The 26,402-nt window shown below is 44.0% G+C and overlaps 1 protein-coding gene across 3 annotated transcripts in view; it reads right to left on the reverse strand.

The window, feature by feature from the left end:
* The window catches only part of LOC126298763 (uncharacterized), a 367,391-nt gene that overhangs the window by 102,622 nt on the left and 238,367 nt on the right, over window positions 1-26,402 (reverse strand). For all 3 annotated transcript variants that reach the window (XM_049990213.1, XM_049990215.1, XM_049990214.1), the window contains one exon: window positions 23,515-23,697. In XM_049990213.1, the coding sequence (XP_049846170.1) occupies window positions 23,515-23,697 (183 nt within the window). The remainder of the gene's footprint in view (window positions 1-23,514; window positions 23,698-26,402) is intronic.

Genomic DNA, 26,402 nt, shown 5'->3' on the forward strand with positions numbered 1-26,402 from the left:
TGTAATAAGTTTAGTGTCTGTGTTTTGCGACGGCACCGCAAAACCGTGCGATTAGTAGACGAAAGGACTTGCCTCTCCAATGGGAACCGAAAACATTTGATCGCAAGGTCATAAGTCAACGGATTCCTTCATAGGAAAACACGTCTTATTTATTCTGTACGACACAGGTGACGGCATGTGCGTCACATGACAGGAATACGTTGTCGACCCACCTAACTTGTACAATTGGCGAATGCGTAAAAAGATTCTTCTACCTTGCCCGATTTAGGTTTTCTTGTGGATGTGATAATCACTCCCAAAAAAATGGTTCAAATGGCTCTGAGCACTATGGGACTCAACTGCTGTGATCATTAGTCCCCTAGAACTTAGAACTACTTAAACCTAACTAACCTAAAGACAACACACACATCCATGACCAAGGCAGGATTCGAACCTGCGACCGTAGCAGTCTCACGGTTCCGGACTGCGCGCCTAGAACCGCGAGACCACCGCGGCCGGCAATCACTCCCAAAAAAGTGATGAAAACATAAGAGTTTGTCACATAAACTGCAACAGTTTCACAGTCGCACAGTTTTGCCTGTGCTCTATCAAAACATATGTTTTTAACGTTTTCAATTTTTTCCGTGTGTAGACCATCAAATCCTGCATATGTCCAAGCAAATCTGAACATGTCCTGGAATTTTGGAGACGGACGGAAGGACACATAATAATTGCCTGAAAATAAAAAATTAAACTTTTCACTCGAGGGAAAACTCGAACGACAGACCTCTCGTTCGGCAGCTGCTCACGCTAACCACGGGACCACGGCGCTCCTGAGCTCACGCTATCCTTGATGTTGCCTATCATGCGCATGGACTACTCGGTTTGCATATTTTTGCTATTTTTTTCATAGTTCCACACAACTTTGTTTTCTCGATTGATCTGTGTTGAGTTTTTTAAGGCCTATACACTGTGCCAACTTATAACTAAATCTCAGGGGGGGGGGGGGGGGGGGGGAGCGATGAGGAGGTTCTCTTGTAAGTAATCTTATATTTTCCTACCGTCACTAAACAAATGGTTCAAATGGCTCTAAGCACTGTGGGACTTACCATCTGAGGTCATCAGTCCCCTAGACTTAGAACTACTTAAACCTAACTTAAGGACATCACACATATCCATGCCCGAGGCAGGATTCGAACCTGCGACCGTAGCAGCGGCGCGGTTCCGGACTGAAGCGCCTAGAATCACTCTGCCACAGTGGCCGGCGTCACTCAACATTTCCTGTATACTATAGCCGGGGCACTCCTGACGATACCCTGGCCTCCGATGAACACCTGCCGTCCAGGACAACGTAATGGGTTCTGTCACATAAGAAGTTTTCGAGACACTCACATCATTATTTGGGAACCTATTGTTCATGCCAGACCTTCGTTAAGCCTGTAGTGGGCACCGCGTCAAATATTTTCTTGAACTCTAGGAATACGAAATCTGTCTATTGCCCTTCATCGATGGTTCCCACTATATCATGTGAGAAAAGGAAAACTGAGTTTCGCATTAGCGATGCTTTTTAGATCCGTGCTCATTTGTGGACAGAAGATTTTCTGCATGAAGGAAATTGATTACATACGAACTTAAAATATGCCCAAGTATTATGCAGCAAGCTGATGTTAAGAATACTCAACTGTAATTTTGCGGGTCCGTTCGTTTACGCTTCTCATATAAATTAGTCACTTACGCTTTTTTTCCAATCTGTTGGGATTTCGTGCTGGACGAGCGTCACGGACGCCTATTTGTATGTATGCCATACAGGAGTCTGTGCGGCGGCCAAATTGGGAATTTGTCGTAAGGACTATGGCACCAAACTGCGGAGGTCTTCGGTCCCCAGGCTTACGCACTACTTAATCTAACTTAAACTAACTTACGCTAAGGACAACACACCCAATCTCCGACGGGGGAGCCGCGCGAACCGTGATAAGACGCCCTTGGAGCGCACGGCTATCCCGCGCGGCTATGCGACGGCCAAACGATGGTACGTCTGTATGATCCTTCTGCGTGAATGATTTTTTCAAATTCGGTTTGAAAACTTCAGTTGTCCTTTTGCTGTGTTCTACTGTCACACCGGACTGGCCGACGAGTGACTCGATGGAAGCCTTCGACCCGCTAAGTAATTTTGCGATAGGACCAGGATTTCTTCGGGTCGTCGCCAATATCATTCGCTAACATGGGAGAAGAAGTTCAGGTTAGCGAGGATTCGCCGTTGTGCCCACTGACAAAACTGCACACGATTCTGGAAATCATTCCCATGCAATTCTTGATGTAGGTGTACATGGTAAGGATGGAACCGGTGAGTGTAAAAATAAGATGTACACTGTTTTTACGAATGCCAACCTCGTGTTCAAGTTGTCGTGTGTTTACATGTGGATTCATAGCAACGGAAGCGAGAACCCGTACATACGAAAACAGTATTGCAATTAGTGTTCTGCTAATTTACATTCCCCGTAGATGAGTAGCATTTTTATCTTATCTTCGTTGGTGTACATTCTACTCACACAACCCTTCAACTGACGATGGTTGACGGAATGACGGGTGTGCATTCTACTTATGTTTATATATGTCCTCTGTCAATGTCCGTGGCCGGCCAGAGTGGCATAGCGGTTCTAGGCACTACAGTCTGCAACCGCGCGACCGATACGGTCGCAGGTTCGAATCCTGCCTCGGGCATGGATGTGGGTGATGTCCTTAGGTTAGTCAGGATTGAGTAGTCAAGGGGACTGATGACCTCATATGTTAAGTCCCATAGTGCTTAGAGCCATTTGAACAATTTGAACCAGGAAGTAACGCATCGCATTTTTTTCTCAGCCGAAAACAATGCTACAAATGCGAAACGTTAGGTATGTATTATTTGAAGTCTCCTGAATGAGCGCGCCAAGTTTTCGTCACTTCCGGCAGATAGCATAGCTACAGGACAGTTTCAAAATGTCTTCTGTAGGTGATGTGCGTTACAAGCAATGTGCTGTCATTGAAATTCTCACTCCAGAGGAAGAAACTCTGGGGAATATTCACAAACGCTTGTACAAAGTCTAAGGAGTATCTGCTGTAGACAGAAGTAGAGTTTGTCGATGGGCACGGAGCATGGGATGATCAGAAGGCGATTAGGCGGAGCTCCACGATTTGCAGCGGTCGGGAAGACCATCCACGACTGTCACATCTGAAATGTTGCTGCGAGCTTCCACTTGCTTGGGCCATTAAAGAATGCCATCCGTGGAAGACATTTTGATGGCGATGAGGAGGTGATTCATACAGTGAAGCACTGTCTCCGCCACCAGGATAGGGATTGGTACCGACATGGCACACACGCCCTTGTTTCGCTCTGGAGGAAGGCCACAGAACGGGATACGGATTACGTGGAAAGCTAGGGTGTTCAACGAACTGTTGAAGAAAAAAAGGCGGTACATTACTTTCTGTGCAACCCTCGTATACAGGGTGTTACAAAAAGGTACGCCCAAACTTTCAGGAAACATTCCTCACACAAAGAAAAAAAAATGTTATGTGGACATGTGTCCGGAAACGCTTACTTTCCATGTTAGAGCTCATTTTATTACTTCTCTTCAAATCACATTAATCATGGAATGGAAACACAAAGCAACAGAACGTACTAGCGTGACTTCAAACACTTTGTTACAGCAAATGTTCAAAATGTCCTCCGTTAGCGAGGATACATGCATCCACCCTCCGTCGCATGGAATCCCTGATGCGCTGATGCAGCCCTGGAGAATGGCGTATTGTATCACAGCCGTCCACAATACGAGCACAATGAGTCTCTACATTTGGTACAGGGGTTGCGTAGACAAGAGCTTTCAAATGCCCCCATAAATGTAATACAAGAGGGCTGAGGTCAGGAGAGCGTGGAGGCCATGGAATTGGTCCACCTCTAACAATCCATCGGTCATCGAATCTGTTGTTGAGAAGCGTACGAACACTTCGACTGAAATGTGCAGGAGCTCCATCGTGCATGAAGCACATGTTGTGTCGTACTTGTATAGGCACATGTTCTAGCAGCACAGGTAGAGTATCCCGTATGAAATCATGATAACGTGTTCTATTGAGCGTAGGTGGCAGAACATGGAGCCCAATCAAGACATCACCAACAATGCCTGCCCAAACGTTCACAGAAAATCTGTGTTGATAACGTGATTGCACAATTGCGTGCGGAATCTCGTCAGCCACACATGTTGATTGTGAAGATTTACAATTTGATCACGTTGGAATGAAGCCTCATCCGTAAAGAGAACATTTGAGGATTGACACATTGTTGGATGAACCATTCGCAGAAGTGTACCCGTGGAGGCCAATCAGCTGCTGGTAGTGCCTGCACACGCTGTACATGCTACGGAAACAACTGGTTCTCCTATAGCACTCTCCATACAGTGACGTGGTCAACGATACCTTGTACAGCAGCAACATCTCTGACGCTGACGTTAGGGTTATCGTCAACTGCACGAAGAGTTGCCTCGTCCATTGCAGGTGTCCTCGTCGTTCTAGGTGTGGTGTCACCACCAGACACCACACTTGCTAGGTGGTAGCCTTTAAATCGGCCGTGGCCCGTTAGTATACGTCGGACCCGTGTGTCGCCACTATCAGTGATTGCAGACCGAGCGCCGCCACACGGCAGGTCTAGAGAGACTTCCTAGCACTCGCCCCAGTTGTACAGCCGACTTTGCTAGCGATGGTTCACTGCCTACTTACGTTCTCATTTGCCGAGAAGATAGTTTAGCAGCTACGTCATTTGCTACGACCTAGCAAGGCGCCATTATCAGTTACTATTGATATTGTGAACTACGTACCGTCAAGAGCGACGTTCATCATTTATGGATTAAAGTTAAGTATTCCACCAGCTACGTCCGTTTTTCTAAAGTCTAATTTCCTTGTCCTGTTCCAGATCTCACGCCAGCCTGCGTGAGCTAAAACACGTACATATCGACCTCCTCTAGTAACACGGTGTTGGCTCTCCTGCCAACCACAACATTGGCGACGAGGCAAAACCGCGTTCTTATCGATATTGCCCTGATTTCCTTGTGTAATGGCTTCGCCACAATCTCCAGATGTACTGTCCGAATTTTATCGCTTACCGAATCAGCAGACGCAGGCCTTACTGGATGCCCTTGGACAGCTCGTCCAGGGTCAACGTGTGACGCAAAACGATGCGGCAGCAGCCGCTTCACCGCTAACGCAGCCACAACACGCTGTTGCACCCACTTTTCGACCTTTTGATGCTGCACTGGAAAGCTGGACGGAGTGGTCACGCCAATTTGGATTCCATCTCGCCGCCTACAGAATTCAAGGTAACGAGCGGCAGCCATTTTTGTTGTCTTCGGTCGGCGTACAAATGTACCGTTTGATAGTCAAATTATTTCCCCGACGCGACGTAGCAACTCTGTCCTACGAAGAAATTTTGTCTGCATTAGATGCATATTTCAAAGACTCAGTCAATGTAGTTGCCAAACGGTATACCTTCTTTCGTACAAAACGTACGGCAGGACAGACTAATCGGGAGTGGGTTGCAACCTTGCAAGGCCTTACTAGGGATTGTGCTTTTGAGTGTCAATGTGGACTCCCTTATTCAGATACTATGGTACGTGATGCAATTACACAGAACGTTTCTGATGTTCGTATAAGGGACCAGGTTTTGAAACTAGTAAATCCCTCCCTTCAACAAGTGATGGACATATTGGATCGGCAGGACACACTTGACTTTGCTCAGGAATCATTTGAAACTTCGCCAGTAGTGTGTCAGATTAACCGGCCCGCCGGGCGAGCTGCACGGAGCAGTAAACAGTCCTCGCGCCCGGCCGCGCCGCTGCCGCCAGGCTCTCAGCCACGTGTGCCGCGCAGGCATGCAAATGCAGTGATCAAAACATGCCCGCGGTGTGCTACTGAACATTCGCGTGAGAATTGCCCGTCACGCCAAGCTATTTGCTTTTATTGTAATAAAAAAGGACATGTTCAGAGTGTTTGCCATAAAAAGCTCAGATCGGAAGCTCAAAACCGTTCCAGGCCCTTTGCTTCGCGCCGGAATAGGAATCGAACTAACGTTACTTAGGCTCGCAAAACTTCGCCCATGGAAATTCATGTAGTTCATTCCACTCCGCGCAGTGCCACTCTCTCTAACAGTGACTGTGTTCGTCCCAAAAATAGTGTGCGTCGACATCGCCGGAACTCCCGTCAAGTCGCAAGTGATTATGTACCAGTGTCAGTTCACGTTGCACGAGACAGCCGCTCTTGTCGTCAGCAGGACAATAAACTTTTTGTAGACTTGGACATTAACGGCAAAGTGATACCATTCCAGCTCGATACCGGAGCTGCAGTTTCACTGATCAATCAAGACACTTACAAATTGCTGGGCACACCTCCGTTGCGTGCCTCAAATGTTGAGTTAACTAGGTATTCCGGTTAAGAGATCCCTGTGGTAGGACAGTGCAGCCTTCTTGCAACATACAAATTACAAACGAAACTTGTGCCATTTTACGTCCTTAATTCTTCTTCTGCAGTGAACTTGTTTGGTTTCGATTTATTTCAGTTGTTTAACGTGTCTATAGTAAATCAGGTCCTATCAGTGAACCAGACGGAGGCTTCAGACAGTGTTTCTCGTCTATGTGAAGAATTTGCAGACATTTTTGCACCGGGCCTCGGTTGCGATAAGAACTATAAAGCACATTTGGAATTGAAAGTAAAAGCGCAACCGAATTTTTTCAGAGCGCGCAATGTTCCCCACGCATTGCGTGATGAGGTCGCAAAAACATTACACGATTTGGAATCACAAGGTGTAATTGAACGCGTGCAGGCTTGTCTCTGGGCATCACCCTTAGTCATTTTGCCAAAACCTTCCGGAAAATTGAGACTTTGTGTGGACTTCAAGGCAACAGTGAATCCACAACTAGTGATTGCAACTTTTCCTTTACCCCGCCCGGAAGATCTTTTTGACAAACTGCGCCCGGGTAAATATTTTTCGAAGTTGGACCTCGCAGATGCGTACTTGCAAATACCGGTGGACACAGAATCCCAGCGCGTTTTGGTGGTTAACACGCATCTTGGTTTGTATCGATTCAAACGACTGTCATTCGGGTGTGCATCCGCCCCTGCATTGTTTCAGCAATATCTACAAACTGTTTGTGCGTCGGTCCCTACTGCAGCAAATTATCTGGACGATATTGTGATGCCCAGAAAGACGGAAGAAGAACATTTGGCCAATTTCAGGTCTTGCGACAAAATGGTCTTCGCTTGCGGAAGGACAAATGTGTGTTTTTTGCTCGTGAATTGCCATACTTGGGACATGTACTCAATGCCCAAGGCATACATCCCAGTCCAACGCACCTCCGTGCCATACAAGACTTGCCGTCGCCGCAGAATTTGAAGCAGCTACAGAGTGCGCTGGGAAAAATAAATTACTACCATCGCTATGTGCCACAGGCCTCTTCCATTTCATCTCCGCTTCATCGCTTACGCCGTAAGGGTGTTACGGTCGTCTGGACGACGGAATGCGACCGCGCCTTTCGCCGGTTGAAACCGGCGTTGCTCAAGTCACAGATGTTGAAGTTGAAAGAGTTGCATTCTCCAGAGGACGCGTTATTGCTCTTTTTGTCCTCGTATCGCTCTCAGCCCCGAGATGGTCGTTCGCGAGCTGAGTTGCTCCACGGTCGTCATCATCGAACCTTGATGTCTTTGCTACATCCGCCGCATCAGGTTCCTGTGCAGCGGCAGATACCTGCTTTTGCTCCAGGCGACGTTGCCTACTATCGCCACTATCGAGGTTCACGGCGTTGGCTCGAAGGGCGCATTCTTCGCTGCCTCGGCAGCGCTATGTATCTGGTTTTGGGGGCCTCTGGTGAGGTGCGTCGGCATCTCAATCAGCTGCGCCTTTGTCGTCGCACGGGATCTGCCGCTCGCCGTCTGCTTTCAGCGACGGTGCCGTCCGGTCAGCGCCCTGGGGACCCATCTACTGGCTCGCCTCAGCCCCAGGTGCTACCGACGCTGCCTTCCATTTTGCCCCATGGCGACGCGCCGCCGCCTGTTCTCCCGCCGACGACGCCCGCAGTGGACGCGCCGCTGCAACGGCTGTGCGCCTCCCTGGGTCACGCGCCGCCGATCGCTTCCCGTGACCAGTTGTCCTACGACATGGAACTCTTGCCCGCTCCAGACCGTATGTCGTCTTCGCCCGTCGGGTGCCCCAGCCCGATGGAGGTCGACCCTTCGGCCCCTCCTGTCTCTCTACGGGCGCTTATACCGCATGTTGGCGTGCACCCTGGAGCAGGTTTTCAGGCGTTTCCTAGCTCCCCGCGGTCCGAATGGCAGGGTGCGGGGGCACAGCCTCACCTGTTGTTAGGCTCCCCACCTCGTCGCATACGTCAACATGAGGTCCTCCCCACGGCGGGCGGAAGACTTATGCCACAACCGTACGCCGATTTGCGGGGGAGGAATGTGGTGTCACCGCCAGACACCACACTTGCTAGGTGGTAGCCTTTAAATCGGCCGCGGTCCGTTAGTATACGTCGGACCCGTGTGTCGCCACTATCAGTGATTGCAGACCGAGCGCCGCCACACGGCAGGTCTAGAGAGACTTCCTAGCACTCGCCCCAGTTGTACAGCTGACTTTGCTAGCGATGGTTCACTGCCTACTTACGTTATTATTTGCCGAGAAGATAGTTTAGCACAGCCTTCAGCTATGTCATTTGCTACGACCTAGCAAGGCGCCATTATCAGTTACTATTGATACTGTGAACTATGTACCATCAAGAGCGACGTTCATCATCAATGGATTAAAGTTAAATATTCCACCAGCTACGTCCGTTTTTCTGAAGTCTAATTTCCTTGTCCTGTTCCAGACCTCACGCCAGCCTGCGTGAGCTGAAACGCGTGCACTTCGGCCTCCTTTGGCGACCCTGTGTTGGCTCTCCTGCCAACCACAACACTAGGTCTTCCCCAGTCGCGAGTCTAGGCTGGAATGTTTGGTGCTCCCTAAGACGCCGATCAATTTCTTCGAACGTCTTCCTGTCGGGACACCTTCGTTCTGGCAATATGTCTCGATACAAACGTACCGCGCTACTGCTATTGACCCGTGCCTCTCCATACATCAAATGGGCATCTGCCAACTCCGCATTTGTAAACATTGCACTGACTGCAAAACCACGTTCGTGATGAACACTAACCTGTTGATGCTACGTACTGATGCGCTTGATGCTAGTACTGTAGAGCAATGAGTCGCATGCCCACACAAGCACCGAAGTCAACATTACCTTCCTTCAATTGGGCCAACTGGCGGTGAATCGAGGAAGTACAGTACATACTGACGAAACTAAAATGAGCTCTAACATGGAAATTAAGCGTTTCAGGACACATGTGCACCTAACATCTTTTGTTTATTTGTGTGTGAAGAATGTTTCCTGAAAGTTTGGCCGTACCTTTTTGTAACACCCTGTAGATGCGAGGGTGTGCAGAAAAGTAATGCCTCATAATTTTTAATAAGACAAAAGTTACTAATGTTCTACATCTTTATTCTTCATGTGTACAAATTTGCAGCCCTCTGCCGCTAGAGGACTCCGAACTGCAGCATATAACATGGCGGTTTGTAACGTAACTACTTCGGTGCGTGAGAAACAGCGTGCTGTAACAGAGTTTCGAATTCAAAGAGCTCATCGACACATGGATCACCCTCTCCTTCAGCATCATAATGACAGAGCACCCAAGAGCGTTGCGACATCTGCATCAACCCGACGCCTTGGGTTCACTGTCGTCGATCGTCCTCCATACAGTCCCGTCTTGGCCGCATCCGATTTTCATCTGTTTACAAAACTTAAAGAAAACCTTCGAGGCCTTCACTTCGATAGTGATCAAACGATGCAAGCAGAGGTAAGGTTGTGGCTCCGTCCTAAAAATTAAACATTCTACAGTGCCGGCATCAACAAACTGGTCCCTCCTTGGAAGAAATGTGTTATCCGCCAGCTTGACTGTGTTGAGGTATAAATATGTAGACACGAAGAATAAAGATGAAGACTGTAAACAAGATTTTTTGTATTTAAATAGCTTTAGGAATTTCAGATATAAATTCCGGCCGGTCGGGGTGGCCGAGCGGTTCTAGGCGCTACAGTCTGGAACCGCGCGACTGCTACGGTCAAAGGTTCGAATCCTACCTCGAGCATGGATGTGTTTGATGTCCTTAGGTTACTTAGGTTTAAGTAGTTCTAAGTTCTAGGGGACTGATGACCTTAGAAGTTAAGTCCTAAATGCTCAGAGCCATTTGAACCATTTTATAAAATTCGTAGGTATTATTTTCCAACGCGCACACGTACACATATCCGGGTACATGCATACTGGGCACACTACAGGCAGGGAACTTAGCATTTTCGCTAATATAAGGGTTTCTTCCGGTTCCAATCGCGTGTGGAGTGTCGGAAGAATGAGTGTTTAAATGACTCTGTGGGCGGTGTACTGTTATTAGCTAAAACTTCTCTTCGCGATCCCCATGAAAGCCCTACTGCTGCAGTATATCCTAGATTCTTCGCTTACTATTGGTTTTTGAAAGGCTGTAAGCAGACTTGGGCAGGATAATTGGTGTCCGCCAATTCAGGTTTTTCAGCATTTCAGTGACGCTCTTCCGTGAGTAAAACAACCTATTAGCATTCCTACTTCTCTTTCTTGTAGACGTCCAGTATCCCCTGTTGGTGCTTAAATCATTCAAATGGCTCTGAGCACTATGTGACTTAACATCTGACGTCATCAATCCCCTAGAACTTAGAACTACTTAAACCTAACTAACCATGTCCGAGGCAGGAATCGAACCTGCGACCGTAGCAGTCGCGCGGTTCCGGACTGAAGCGCCTAGAACCGCTTGGCCACCGCAGCCGGCTCTGTTAGTGCTTTATGGTTTGGATCTAATATAGGAAGCACAAGAGATTCGTAAGTTTTCTCTTTTGTGTACTGACTAAATATCCGAGTATACTGCCAGTGAAACTAAGTCTTCCGCCTGCATTGCCAACGACTGGAGCTATTTGGTCATTTCATTTCACGAATGGGACGGAAATCGGTAGATGTGATGTACATGTATAGACAAACAAATTATTACAGTTTTAGAAAGATTGGCTGATTTATTGAGGAGAAAGAGATTCACAAACTGGGCAAATATATAACGTGTTGGTCCGTCTCAGGTCCATATGCAAGCAATTATTCGTCTTGGCATTGCTGAAATGTAAGCCGAGGATTGCTAGCCATGAAGGGCAACAAAACGGGGCGCAGAATGTCGTAGATGTACCCCTGTGCTGAAAGGGTGCCGCAGATGACAACCAAAGGGATCCTGCTGTAGAAAGAAATGGAACCTCAGGCTATCACTCCTGTTTGTCGGGATGTATGGATCACGTTAGTCAGGTTGGTAACGTATCACTGTTTGGGGCGTCTGCCGAAAGGTCTTCGGCCTGGAATCTCATTGACGAGAGTAGAGCTCGACCGCTACGGTCGCAGGTTCGAATCCTGTCTCGGGCATGGAGGTGTGTGATGTCCTTAGGTTAACTAGGTTTAAGTAGTTCTAAGTTCTGGGAGACTGATGACCTCAGATGTTAAGTCCCATGTGCTCAGAGCCTTTTGAACGAGAGTAGAATTGTCTGTACTGAGGTTCGATGACCACCAAAAACGTGTCTGGGGACGCCAAGGAGAGTGGTGGGATTCCAACCTGACTGTCGCCCGCCATAAATCCTGACAGCCAGGAGCGATGGTCTGAAGAGCCATTTTATTTCAAAACAGGAGCCCTTTGCTTATTGTCTGGGGCACTCCTACAGCACAGCTTAACGTCGACCACATTCAACGCCCCGTTTTGTTACCCTTCATGGCAAGCCACGATGGGCTTACTGTTGTGGTTGGCAGGAGAGCCAACCGTGTTTTTCTAAAGAAGGTCGAAATGCACGCGTCTAAGCTCACGCAGGCTGGCGTGAGGTCTGGAACATGACAAGGGAATTAGAATTGAGAAAAACGGACGTAGCTGGTGGAATACTTAATTTTAATCCATTAATGAAGAACGTCGCTCTTTATGGTACATGATTCACAATATCAGTAGTACGGATACTGGCGCCTTGCTAGGCCGTAGCAAATAACGTAGCTGAAGGCTATGCTAACTATCGTCTCGGCAACTGAGAGCGTAGAAGTCAGTGAACCATCGCTAGCAAAGTCGGCTGTACAACTGGGGCGAGTGCTAGGAAGTCTCTCTAGACCTGCCGTGTGGCGGCTCTCGGTCTGCAATCACTGATAGTGGCGACACGCGGGTCCGACGTATACTACCGGGCCGCGGCCGATTTAAAGGCTACCACCTAGCAAGTGTGGTGTCTGGCGGTGACACCACACTTACATTTCTGCAAGATAATGTCCAGTCTCACACGGCTAGAGATTCTACTGCTTGTCTCCGTACTTTCCAATCCCTGAACTGGCCAACAAGGTCGCCGGATCTCTCTACAGTTGAGAATTCTTGGAGCATTATGGGCAGAGCCTTGGAACTAGCTCGGGATTTTGAAGAACTAACACACCATTTGGATAAAATTTGACACGATAACCCTCAGGAGGACATCCTACAACTCTGTTATCAGTGCCGAGCTAAATAACTGCTTGCATAAGGGCCAGAGGTGGATCAACGCGTTGTTGAGTAGCTCAGTTCCTGAAGCTCTTTCTCTTGAATAAATCATCCATTTTTTCTAAAATTGATATCATTTTCTTGTCTGTACGTGTACATCACATCTACTTATTTCCGTCCCATTCCGATGATTTGTTAGTGGTGATTGACTCATTTGTATTGTAGTTATAGGAACTTTCCTGTGTGTTGTGAACATTTGTACGTTCCTACCACTTTAAAATTTTATCAACATCTTCTTGGATACCTGTACAACATTTTTCAGATAAAACGTCGTTATAAATAACTTCGTCGTCTGCAGAAATTCTGAGGTTATTACTCGTATTATTGTTGTGTGCCAGGTCATTAATATATATACAACACGAACAGTAAGTACACTTCCGAAGGCACGCCCACAGTTTATTCTACTTCTGTAGATGACATATCAACAAATCCTCAATCCACTCACAAATTTTGTTTGATATAGTATGTAATTTTTCTTTTGTTGATAAATATTGGTGTGGTACTGAACAAGATGCAATTAGGAAGTCTAGAAGTACTACATTCAGCTGATTACCTTGACCCTTGACTTCTAAGAAGTTGGGAAAGTGTGAGAGAGGCAGTGGTGGGAGTAGAGTTGTGAGTCCAGCGTGGATAGCTCAGCGGCTAGGAAAACTGCTCGTTAAAGGCAACGTTTCCGATTAGGGACCAGCAAGCAATTTGCTTCTGGCAGGAAATATCGTAGAGCTTTTAGACAACAAACAGCAGACGAAGAGAAAGTTCAAATGTGTGTGAAATCTTATGGGACTTAACTGTTAAGGTCATCAGTCCCTAAGCTTACACACTACTTAACCTAAATTATACTAAGGACAAACACACACACTCATGCCCGAGGGAGGGCTCGAATCTCCGCCGGGACCAGCCGCACAGTCCATGACTGCAGCGCCTGAGACAGTTCGACTAATGGTTCAAATGGCTCTGAGCACTATGGGACTCAACTGCTGAGGTCATAAGTCCCCCAGAACTTAGAACTACTTAAATCTAACTAACCTAAGGACAACACACACATCCATGCCCGAGGCAGGATTCGAACCTGCGACCGTAGCGATCGCGCGGTTCCAGACTGTAGCGTCAGAACCGCTCGGCCACCAGCGGCCGGCAGCTCGGCTAATCCCTCGTGGCGAAAGTCATTGTAGATTATGACTATAGAAGGTATGATAATTTGGGGATTGATACGTAAGTTCCTTTCGTATGTGACACAAAAATGATTTTAATTATGTGTAATTACACGAATCAGCTTTACGATTTTAAAGCATTTTCATTTCAAAATGTCATTTAGTGATAGTGCCTAATAGTACTCTTTCGAATGATCAAATTCTTGCAAAACACGTCATAACAAATCTGCACGAAAATAAATGCTGAAGTCACTTGATATCCAGGTTGAGCGAGAAATACTGTTTTTGTTCACATGGTTTCTTTTCATTGCGAAAAGTATGCGACACACAGAAGCCTTCTCTCCGTGTTCACTTGCTCCGGTGTGAAGAGCCGTAGCGTGCCAAGAAGCGGTCACACTGTCAACATGAATCACCGCCGTAAATCACCGCGTACTTGGTTCTATTTGAGAACAGCAACTCGTATTTATATGTCGCGACGAGTCCAGCACCTATCGCCTTTGCAGACGGCGGCACTAGCAATGTCCCAGCAGCAGGGCGAGACATTTCTGCTCAATTTTAGTTCCGTGTTGAAATCGTGTACATGTTTCAAACATAAGGCATTGCTGGAAACAGCCTCTACATAGTTGTTTTACTGAACCGAAACTAGTTTTAGAAACTGATTGACGTTCCCATCATAGGTCGATTGCAACACATTGTCCTAGATGGAAGCAGAAAGAAAAAAGTCGCTTTCAAGAACATGGTTATGTTTTTTGACTAAAATACTTAAAAAAATTGATCCATAGCAGCAAACATGCGGTACACAGATAACAAAAGGCACTATCAGTATACTTCACACCACAGTAAAAAGTAGCAACTTCTATTTGCTATAAGCACTGGAATTTTATTGGCACAAATTTGAACGCCAGCAAATGTTCTGCATGACAAAACTGAATTCTACAGCTACGATCTGTCTACTAACTTTGCTGATCGATCTTCGTCGAAGCTCTTTCGGCCCTTTTTGTCGTATAGACTGTTGCGGCCAGCATCACAGAAAGCCGTCGTAAGTTTCATCCTTCTTTAAAATGACAATACCGGCGCACGTCTACGCTTGCACATTTTCTGACGCACATCTACTATATTTTTAACCGTTTTGAATAAAGAGTGAAATTGCTAATTAATATATTTATGCATCTATAGTCTGAAATTAACAAGAATGTATATATCCTAATATGTAACATCTTAGTACCGTTGGGAAGGTTTTATCAGCGAATGTTACAAGTAGTTTTATAATGAGTTTTTTTACTCAAAACTTTATCATTGGTTTGTTGACATATACTACTTATATCGTGTAGCATCCGTAAGATAAGTGTCGTGATTTAGAATTATTTCCTGTTTTCCTATTCTCTGTGTTTCTCAACCTATATATGGTAAGAAATACCTCTATAGACAATAAATAAGTAATTTTTCTCGTAATTTTCAATATGTATAGTTCTTGTTAATACCAGATGCAACAAACCACATAAATAGACAAGTGTGGGCACTGCGAGAGCCAAAGAACTGGAGGATATGTTGATAAGGACTGAAATACCAAGATGCATGGTTTAAAATAAAATAAAATTATTGTTCATCAGTCAAGGCGGGATATATTAACATGTGTCCTATAAAACTAATATCTAAGGTGCACAGGGAACTTGAGACTATTATTATTATTATTATTCATGAAATACACTATGTTAATGAGTGAACAGTCAATATAAGGGAAAAAAGACAGGCGGCCTATGGAGAAGAGTGATTGAAGTATTATACATTTTTCTTCACTTTAGACCCACTCGCGTATAATGTGATTTGTGTCCAAAATGAAAATAAGTGTAGAGTAAACATTAATTGGAATCTTATATTTTTATTTATATACTACTAAAATAATTGAACTAGTATCTAGTTGGATCAAGGCAAGATATTAACCTCGTGCAAAGACTGCCAACTCTCTACAAATGCCTCCTATATCTGCTTAAGAATAACACATCCTCCTGACTGCCACAAAACACTCTGTGCTCGCTCCTTCCACGAGTCTACCACTAACGTCATACGAGTTACGGCCATCAATCACCTGCGGAAAAAGTCACCTACCAGTTCCTTACTTGCGACAGATGTTGAAATCTAATTTCTTCTTGACACCTCTTTGAATGGGAGCCGAACTTTGTTCTTCACTCTTATGCTACCCCAGAAACCGCTTCACAGTTTGGAAAACCATTAGTTGGTCGCCATTTTGTGCGTATTAAAGTTTAAAGTGATGCTGATACATCTAGTAAGTGGCAAACTCGGTGTCCAGTAGTAATCTGGTGTCTACGATTGCCGTCGTCCGCTACGCTGGACCGTCATAGATTCGGCTACCGATATAGCGACCGAGTTCATGTTCCAAGATCGCGTAATACGTTCTTCTCTCTAAGAGTTCCTTACCCTCCCCTTCCACAGATGGAGAATGGGAAGAATTATGAGTCACATTAGCCTAATGTTGTCTTATATTTCCCCAAGATAACGGCATGTAGACGACTAGAGTAAAATGACACATTGGACCGAATCTTCAAATTTTATAAGCAGATGTCCGCGGGGTAGTGCAGGTGATATTTCTAAGCAATGAGGAGGCAAAAGCCTTGTGACCATTCACGCTGCTCTTTTTTGTACACTGATCAAAGAATAGGGGCCTCACAACCTCATCACCAACAGTCGTCTTGTATAGGTTGAATTGTCTTTGATGGTTTTGCGACTCAGGTGTCATCCAATGACCAGGCCAGGTTCAAAGTCACTAAGTTCTCCTATCAGACCCATTTTACTGTTACAACTTCTCTGTTGACTACACAGTACTCTCCGCCTTCCTTCATCATGGCGGATCTGCCTTTCGTGACATCTAGCGGTTTATTCAGCATTACATTGTGGTGTCCAGATTCTTTTGATCACACAGTGTGCTATATATCTACTCTAACAAGGTGATCATATAGCATTCGAATTTTAGTAATTTTTTTTATATATATGGTACGTGAAGTCCAGAACACAAAAATACCACACTCAAAGTAGTTGCTGTAAGTCGCAAAGATTCTCGAGAAAATCTACGTTGAATTTTTTGACTACGTTTAACATGCTAAAAAGAAGGTTGACACCTTTCGACAATCAGTGTGGCTCTATGGTAGCTTACTCGCTCACTGTATGGGGGACCTGGGTTCTCATCGTGGCAGAAACAAATTTTTAAAGAATGTTGCATGTTCTATGAACATTCACTTGAAGTGTAAAATTCAAAAAGATAGGAAAAAATTTAGGTTGTAATTTTTAAATTATGCAGTTTTGATTAACAATCTGTTATACAGGATCGGTAGTTAAAAATTTTTGTTTGTACTGAAGCTGGATTTTTGTGTGCAATGTATAACTAGAAATAAGAGGACGTGCACTTTCATAAAAATAGCTGTTACGTGTGGTAACTAGCGTGTATTTGACAAATTTTGTATTTAAATAACGTTGGTATTCGCGTTGAATGGAAAAAACGGAAAGATAATGACAGAAATCGATTTTGAATCTTCGAAAGGGAATATCTTGCACAGAACAGATTTTTAACTTAAAATCAATAACTCGCTACAGAAAGTGAACCAGCAAACCTATGACGGTATCATTTATAGATGTCAAGAAAGCATTTGATTCGATAGACAGGGAAACATTAGAGAAAATCATTAGGGAATTTGATGTTAAAGCAAAATTAACAAACATAATACGTGAAACTCTAACAAATGCGATATCTGAATTCGAATTTGTGGAAGAAGTATCTCAGCCATTTGAAATAAAAACTAGTGTTCGACAAGGGGATGATTTATTAACTTTATTGTTTAACTACGTTATAGGCAAAAATGGTAAGGATCTGGAATTTGAAGCTAAAAAATCACAATCTGGGAAATAAACAAATGGAATTAAGGCAAAGTGCCTGGCTTTGCAGACGATTTTGCTATACTTTCAGAAAATCTATTAGATGCAGTTACTCAAATAAACTTTCTGGAAGAAACAGCAAATAGAACCGGTCTCAAAATTTCAGCTGAAAAATCAAAATTCATTAAAAATTTACTAAAATCCATAGAAACACAAATAAGTAAAACAGAGTGAGTAAGTAAATTTAAGTATCTTGGAGCAAATATACAACAGAATGGGCTAAAAAATTTGTTGTAGGTTGAAGAGTTAACAAAATGGAATGAGCATGACGACATTTACAACAAGAAATGCGTATCCAGAAAAACAAAACTAAAACACCGTACCACAGTGCTACGGTCAGAATGTTTATATGGATGTGAATGGCTAATGAAGAAATCTGTGCTGGACAAAATAGAGGTACTTTAAATACGGATTATTAGAAAAATAATGGGTACAATACAAACTACAGATGGTTGGGAAATGAGAAGTAGTGAGTAGATCTACAAAAATGTAGAGAACATACCAGAAGTAATGACTAAGAAAAAAATTAATCTTTTTTGAACATCCATACCAAATGACTGAGAACAAGTTAACGAAACAAATATTCCTTTATTTATAGAGGAGTAGCATGGATTACAGAAATAAGGAAAGAACTGGAAAGAAACAACATCAAAGAATCAGGAATAATAGACAAAAGCCTTTTAAGAACAAAATACTAAATTTAGAAAGTTTTCAGTGTAGAAGTAATAAGAAATCGGGAACAATTTCGACAGTAGGGAGGAAAGGGCAAAATGGTGAGAAAATGAGGCAGTACTTGAAAAATAGAAAAAAGAAGAAGAACTGAAAGTATTAGGTCATCTCAGTTGGTTAATTCGCAAATAAAGACAGAAGACCGAAACGAGACTTGATATAGTGAGTTCCAGTCTCGTACGCCTTATACATTCTGCACTTCACTGGAATGCTCCTAGAATGTGCACTTTTGTTTAAAATTTGATTGCACCTGGAATCGAACCCACGTCCCCCTGCAGTGAGTATGCACTCTACTACAGACCCAAACTGATTGTCGAAAGTTATCTACATTATTTTAGCATATTAAACGTGGTCGGGGAATTTCAAAGCCAATTTTCTTGAGAATTTTTGAGAGTTTCGTCGAACTGCTTTGGGAGATGTGTATATGAGTTCTGATCTTCACGTATCAGAAATATAAAAAATTACAAAACCCGTTGCCGTGTGGTCCCCTACTTAGTACAGCCTGATGCAGTGTGAGCTGTATTCCAGTGTGAACGATCATGTTTGAAAATTTTTGTGGGTACATTACGTGATCCCACCTCTCGGCGTATGGGTATACATCCAGCATTGACGAATATGATCATTTTGATGGTCCAGGTGTTACTGTGTGGGGAGACCTAATCTTTGGACAGGTACACTCACCAGTCAACGTTATTGTGACAGTGTCCTCTTCCCCCATGTGCATCATTCCAGGCCAAATTAAGCTCTAACTCCACTTTTATGGACGACTGTGCGAGACCGCATCGAAGAGCGCAGGTGGGGGAGCTCTCGGATCGAGAGAATATTCGGCGAATGGACTGACCTGCCCCCGACTTCAGTCCCATCGAGCACAGGTTGGATGCGTTGGAGAGACGTATTGCAGCACGTCCAAAATGCACCAACGACCAACCACCAGTTGTTAACCGCGTTGGTTGATGAATGGAACGCCCATCCAAGAAAACCCTTACCAACCTTGTGGCCAGCATACAGAGTTCATTGCCGTCTTTGGTGATGGTTCAAATGGTTCAAATGGCTCTAAGCACTATGGGACTTAACATCTGAGGTTAACAGTCCCATAGACTTATAACTACTTAAACCTAACTAACCTAAGGATATCACACACATCCATGCCCGAGGCAGGATTCGAACCTGTGACCGTAGCAACAGCGTGGTTCGGGACTGAAGCGGTTAGAACCTCTCCGCCAGTCCTTGGTGATCACAAACCTATTAATATCCAGCCTTTTGTAAGGGGACCATCATGATTCGAGTTGACTTCATTATAATTACTGTCTTCGAGCAAAAGTGTCGCTCCTCTTCGTCTCATCGGCTATTGCTTTCCGTTACCTCTTTACTACATTGTAGGAGTTCTTTCTATGTATGGTCCAAATTTCATCGTGCTATGTTACTTTGCAGTGACACATAATGCGAAAGTTAGTTCATCCTTAAGTTTTGCACAGCAGTGTATATTATGGCCTCTCATTGTAAGGTGATTTGGAATTTTCCGAAATTTTTCCCGACTGTTGGCGCGAAGTTTGATGATCAAAAACTGGACGTCGTCGCTTCTCCGCAGCATTCGGGCTATATCTGTGCGACGAAAATTAGTTTCACAATGACAATTCGAACCATCTAGGTAACAGACTACGAGAATCATAACACTATTTAGGAATCCTTGCGAGGCATGAGCGTAGAAATCACATAACTGTACTGTATAAATTAAGCTCTAACTCCACATTCTTATAGGTGTTGCAATTTTCGGAAATAAAAGTATACAATTTCTTTATAAAGAGCAATACAACCATGCATTTGTCGAATGAAGGCGAAATTATTCCACTTTTTTCTTAATAAATATTACAGCCTGAGTGGACAAAATTTTCCGCCATTTAATAGAATCGATATGAGCAGTTGTCAGAAGCAGTGTAAGAGGGAACTATGCTATCAATAAAATAAATACAGATTACTACTCCTGGGACAAATTCTATGACGAAATTTCCTCAAAACTCTTTCGTTCGATCTATTTTTGCTAATTTTTTTTGTTAACGTAGTAATTTTATTGAACGTGAAGAGTAGGTACCTACACAATTTAAAACACCTTTCTGGCTTGGAAGCTGTTTACTACATCAAAAATCCTCTTTGTATGTCTTTTGTTGTTCATTGTATGAGTGTGTGCATAAAATGTTAATCGTTCTTTTTTTCTGATCATGTCCGTGAGTCTATGTGTGTTCCTACAAGTTTTTGATTGAGCTCTTCATCCATATACCATCTTTGTGTACTGCTCCAAATTTATTTCTGAGAATTTAACTATTTCTTCTTTTTTTTTTTCCTCTGTGACGCCAGATTCTCCAACTGTGATCGTTTCTGATGCATAGAGCGCATATGGTACTTCTACTGTATTGCAGTGCCCCACTTTGGCGTGTTTTGAATTTCTTTTATTGTAGTGCGTCCGTGTCAGTTTTTACGCTTTCTGAAGTTTTTCCGTTCGTTCAGTGTTGGATGCCTTGTTTGATCCCCTTATTTGTACGGTATATATATTCCCGTAGATACTTGTGTTTTTCCACTCTGATAACCTTCCCGTATTCTGTGTTCATGACTTGTGTGTTGTTGTTCTTTCTTTCCTTGTACTGTGGTTTCTCATATGATATCTGTCCGCTCCCAGTAGCTGAGTGGTCAGTGCGACAGAATATCAATCCTAACGGCTCGGGTTCGATTCCCGGCTGGATCGCAGATATTATCCACTTAGGGACTGGGTGTTGTGCTGCCTTAGTCATCATCATTTCATTCCCATCGACGCGCAAGTCGCCGAAGTGGCGTCAAATTGAAAGACTTCCACTCGGCGAACGGTCTACCCGTTGGGAGACACTAGGCACACGACATTTACATTTATATGATTACTATAGACCTATTTTGGCAGAGGCTTCATATATGTACTCCAGTGCATCTTGTGCCTCTTGTCTGTTATTTCTAAGTATTGCCCGGTCATCTGCAAATATCAGGCATTTTATAATCTTGTCTGCGCACGTTCTATGTAACTGAATTCCTTCTATTTTTCCCTCCCTTTGTCTGATAATTTTATCCAGTACCATACTGAACGTATATAAATACTGACATATTTAATAAAACATTTTGTGTGTGCGGGGGTGGGGGTGGTGGGGGTTGTTGGGGGTTGTTGGGGGGGGGGGGGGCAGGATCTCCCCCAACGCCCTTTTGAAAATGGCATGCGTAAGAACCATCCAAAACTTCGCTTTAAGCGATTTAAGGAAACCGTGATAAACCTAAATCAATATACCCGGACGTGTATTTGGACCACAGGCCTCTAGATTGTTAGTCCAGTGTCTTCTAAGTGCGCCACCTCGTTCGGTCCATAGTCACACTCAGCATTAATGATTCAATACGCCGAGCGTTCAATGTTGAGAGAACGTTTGAAAACTTCCTCTAGAAGATAATTAACGTTCATCACAATGCGGAAGTGGCAGGGATTGAATGCTATCAAATATTAAAGCGAATGCGGTCAGAGCACTCAAACCGTGTTTTCCTAGAAGTAGTGTCGCACAGTGCCTGTCGGACTCCACGAGGTAGAGTGGATAGGCGCGGGGCGGGGAGGGGTGTAACCAGTCGTTAAACGACCAGCAAGAATGGCCAAGGGCGGTACACCTAATTGCAACAGCTCGGCAAGAGCCGACAGGAAAGCTTCGTAGTTTCACCACGCGAAACTCAGGTCCTTGAACTAAGCAGGAATCTCGATTAGCTAACAGCAAAATTAGCGAGTCTAGTGGAAGTTAAGCCCTGCCAAGAGAAGTTGGCTACATAGAGCGAGTCTATGGGGAGAGATAGAGAGCACAACTATGGAAGGTAACTCAAGCTGTGAGCCAGAGGGGACAACTAAGTTTCCGAAGTTTTAAAAACTCATCTATTTTCCCGGAGCCACCAAGAATGACAAACACATAGCATCTGCTGCCAATAGTCATCACCTAAATGCTGAATTCAGTTCCACAAACACCTTGATGACTTGGCCGCATGCCACTACTTCGAGTCGCTCACAACAATATTCCTGTTAGTATGTCTGATGGGGAAGTGACACATTTCCGTTTGAACGTCACAGAAATGTTAACATTAGTGGCACTGTAGTCAAGATCTTGCAAAATGCGATATTATTACACATTACCCGTAAAATAGACCCTGGCAAAGCATCGAGACTTCGATTTATACTTTTTAAAGCCCACATATTCCATAATGATTATTTACTACTCGTTGAAAAAGGGAATGAAAGCCAGTGGGGAAAGGATACATTGTATCAGATTTGTTGATGACATCGTAGCTGTTACAGACTCCGAAAAAGAAATAAAGAGAGTCCTGGAGACCCTATTAAATACTCTTAAACTATGGAAATTAAAAGTGATCAAACGGAAAACGTAAGTAATGGTAGTACGGAAAAACATAGAAGATTGACAAAACATGGATTGACGACTAAGATAAAAATTTAGCATCAAACACATGACTGTAGATGTCAAAAAAAATTGTGAAAAAAATTGTTGAGCGTAGTTCTTTACGGAAGTAAAAGGTGTACTCTGGAATAATTGGAAAGAAACTAACTCGAACGGCTGAAATGTGGATATAGCGGAAAATGACAAAACCTGTTGGACGGAAAGAAAAGCAATCATTCATGTCTTAAAGGAAGTCAATGAAGAGAGAAGATTATTAAAGGAAATGGAAAAGTGAAAAATTAACTTAACTGAACATATCATCAGACTCAATACTTCCGTCGGTCTAGGAAGAAATGGCATTGAGAAGATGTGGAACTGAAACGAACAGCTAGAGACGGAAAAGAGTGGTTGTATCGACAAAGCATTTGCATCTAAAATGTGCACATATAAAAGTAAACCAAAATGGCATACAATTTGTGTTACTCATTCGGTTATAGTTCAGATTCTCTTTAAGTGCCTTCAAAGCACGGCATACTCAGACGAAATCATGGCTCAATGACGAGAGTAAAATCTCGCTACATATATCTGTGCCAGGCGGAGGGGTACTCACAGGCACTCCGGCGGGCAGGAAGCGGTCGAGGCTGGCCACGGGGATGATGAAGCAGTCCCTGTTGAGGGTGGCCAGCGTCACCGGTTCGGCGGGCGCCTGCTGCTGCTGTTGCTGCTGCTGTTGTTGGTGTTGGTGTTGCTGCTGCTGCTGTTGCTGCGGCGAGACCGTGTTGCTGAAGCTCACCTGGAACGTCACCCAGTACTTCAGTCTTGTTGACCATTGCTCAGTCGAGATTCCATACATCATCTTCAATCTCCTACATGCAGTTAAGGAGGGTGGGACGTCAAACGGGCCGACTTGGAGCAGGAGAGTCACCACAGGACATTTTAATTTCTACTGTCTATACTTTTACAAATAAATACATAAAACTTTGTCAGAATGACCAGGAAGAATTCAGGATTCACAATCATAGCAGTGGAAGTTCAGAAACATAACAAAATATTTTTTTACACGTGAAATTTCATCATTTTTTCACTTACTATTGGCTGCATTTGTTGAGGCACACTTTTCTTCGTAAGAAAGAGAGATTCTTCGATGAATTTTGCACATCATACAAACCATACTTACAAGTGTAAGAAACTCTAGAATTCATTTAATTTATGAAAAAATGAATGATCTGTTACATTTTAAAGTTAATGTTTAGAAAAAAACTCAAATTTTATACTTAATTATCTCAATTTTTACCACAGTTTTTAATAGATATGGAAAATTCTAGAGTTTCATACACCTGTAAGTATGATTTGTATGCCGTGCAAAATTCATCAAAGAATATCTCTTACTTTTGAAGAAAAGTGCACCTATAGCAATAAATGCAGCCAATTGTAAGTGAAAAAAATGATGAAATTTCACGTGTAAAAAATTATTTTGTTACTTTTTTGAACTTCCACTGCTATAAGTCTGAATCCTGAATCTTCCTGGCTATGCTGGCAAAGTTTTATGGATTTATTTGAAAAGTATAGACAGTGCAAATTAAAATGTCCTGTGGTGCCTCTCCTGCTCCAAATCGGCCCTTTTGACGTCCTACCCCCTTAAGTACATTCTAATACTGTAGATTCAAACCTAAATAACATATTATCAATTTATGTGGTACCTAAACTATAATGTTTATCTTTTTTTTTGATTACTGAAAGTGCGTAAATTGTACAGCTCGAGAATGTTGACGAAACTTGTAATTTCTGTTTGAAAAACTTATTGAACAACACATATTTTGACGAGTTGTCAGTTTGGCATTGTCGTATGATCTCTCAGGTTTTCTCGACGTGAAAAATTAGTTGTGAGTTTCCATTTTCTGCTCAATATTTCGACTACCGAACCAGCCATCGTCTTCAGGTGCTTCGAGTGTTACTGTCATGTGTACACGCTGCCTGCACTCCAACCAGAGTGTGAGTTATTGTTGGTCTCACGCCCTTATCTACAGCCAAGTTCAATTCCCGACGTCCACTGAGCCCTTTGATGCCCTTTTGTTTTACAGAGCACGCACTGATATCAATTCAAACCCAAATTCCCACGGTGTTTTCCAGCTCTGACGGATGAGATGGTCGGCGAGATATGAATACATTGAGTGCCGGACCCCAAGCGTTATTTAAAGTGAAGTCTCCATCCCTGTTTATTAGGTTTTCTGACATCTTTATTTCGACAGACTCCCTAATTATGCTGTCCCGGAAATTTGGCGTTTGTAGCATGATAATGGTTTCATCATATTTCATCTCATGATTATATCGAGGAAGTGCTGCTTCGTTTGGTTGTTTTCACCGGGTGTGTCGCTGTTTCTTGCAGCTCTCCTTGACGGTTCTGACTGTATTGTATTGTATGTTAACTGGGGGCCTAGAAGCGATGGACAGGCTCCGTCGTCGCCGCAGTCGCAGTGGTCCACAACCCCACGACGGCTACCACAGTCCACTTCATCCCTCCGCCACTCCATACCGAACCACTCTTTCAGGATTATTATGTGGTTCAGCCTCGGTACCCGCCCCCACCCCACCCCAGGGAACGTCTCACACCAGACGAGTGTAACCCCTATGTGTGCGTGGTACAGTAATGGTGGTGTACGCGTACATGGAGAACCTGTTTGCGCAGCAATCGCGGATATAGTGTAGCTGAGGCGGAATAAGGGGAACCAGCTCACCGGACCTCGACACACTTGTGATTTCGCCAGGCGGATTCGTGCTGGGAACCAGGCGCTCCTTCCCACATCGGAAAGTGCGTTAGACCGTGCGGCTAAACGGGTGGGCTGACAGTTTTGATAGTCTGCCTAACCTAAGACATGCCGCATTCGCGTGCATTACACACCCGACTTTCTGGAACCTAGATTGTTTTCAACATCACAAAATATACTTTTTATCTTAGTTGAAGGGAGCGAAATACACTGGATAGCGTATTTCCGTAAAAGTCTATCGATCTTTCTGGATATTGGGCCAGCAAAAGGCAGACAAACTGTTTTCGACTTTTCTTCCTCGATATCGGCCTCAACCTCATTCTCAGGCGTTCTTATTTGACTGCATCCCCCCTTCAATTTGATGCTCTGACTACCCATTCCTTCGGAACACCAGTCGTAGTGTTGTAATTCTCTGGCGAGGCTCTCCTTATCTGAAAGTGTTCGGATTCTATGGACCAGAGTCTTTAGCACCGAATTTCTTTGTGATCGATGGTGATGGCTCCAGGTATGGGGACAGAGGTCAGTGTGCGTAGGTTTTCCGTGTACAGTGAGTTCCACAGAAAAACTGTACGCCATAATTTTAAATTTAACGTCCGCTGCGACATCTCTGGTAGCGGCCTGGAATTTGTGAACAATGAGCTTTTGCACAGGATATAGATAAACAGTGCGAGAATCGAATGTTTTGTTTTATCGGTTATAGTGCAAAATATCCGAAGCTTCACGAGGCAGTGTT

This window comes from Schistocerca gregaria, chromosome X, assembly GCF_023897955.1.
Source record: "Schistocerca gregaria isolate iqSchGreg1 chromosome X, iqSchGreg1.2, whole genome shotgun sequence".
In the NCBI taxonomy this organism is placed as follows: Eukaryota; Metazoa; Arthropoda; class Insecta; order Orthoptera; family Acrididae; genus Schistocerca; species Schistocerca gregaria.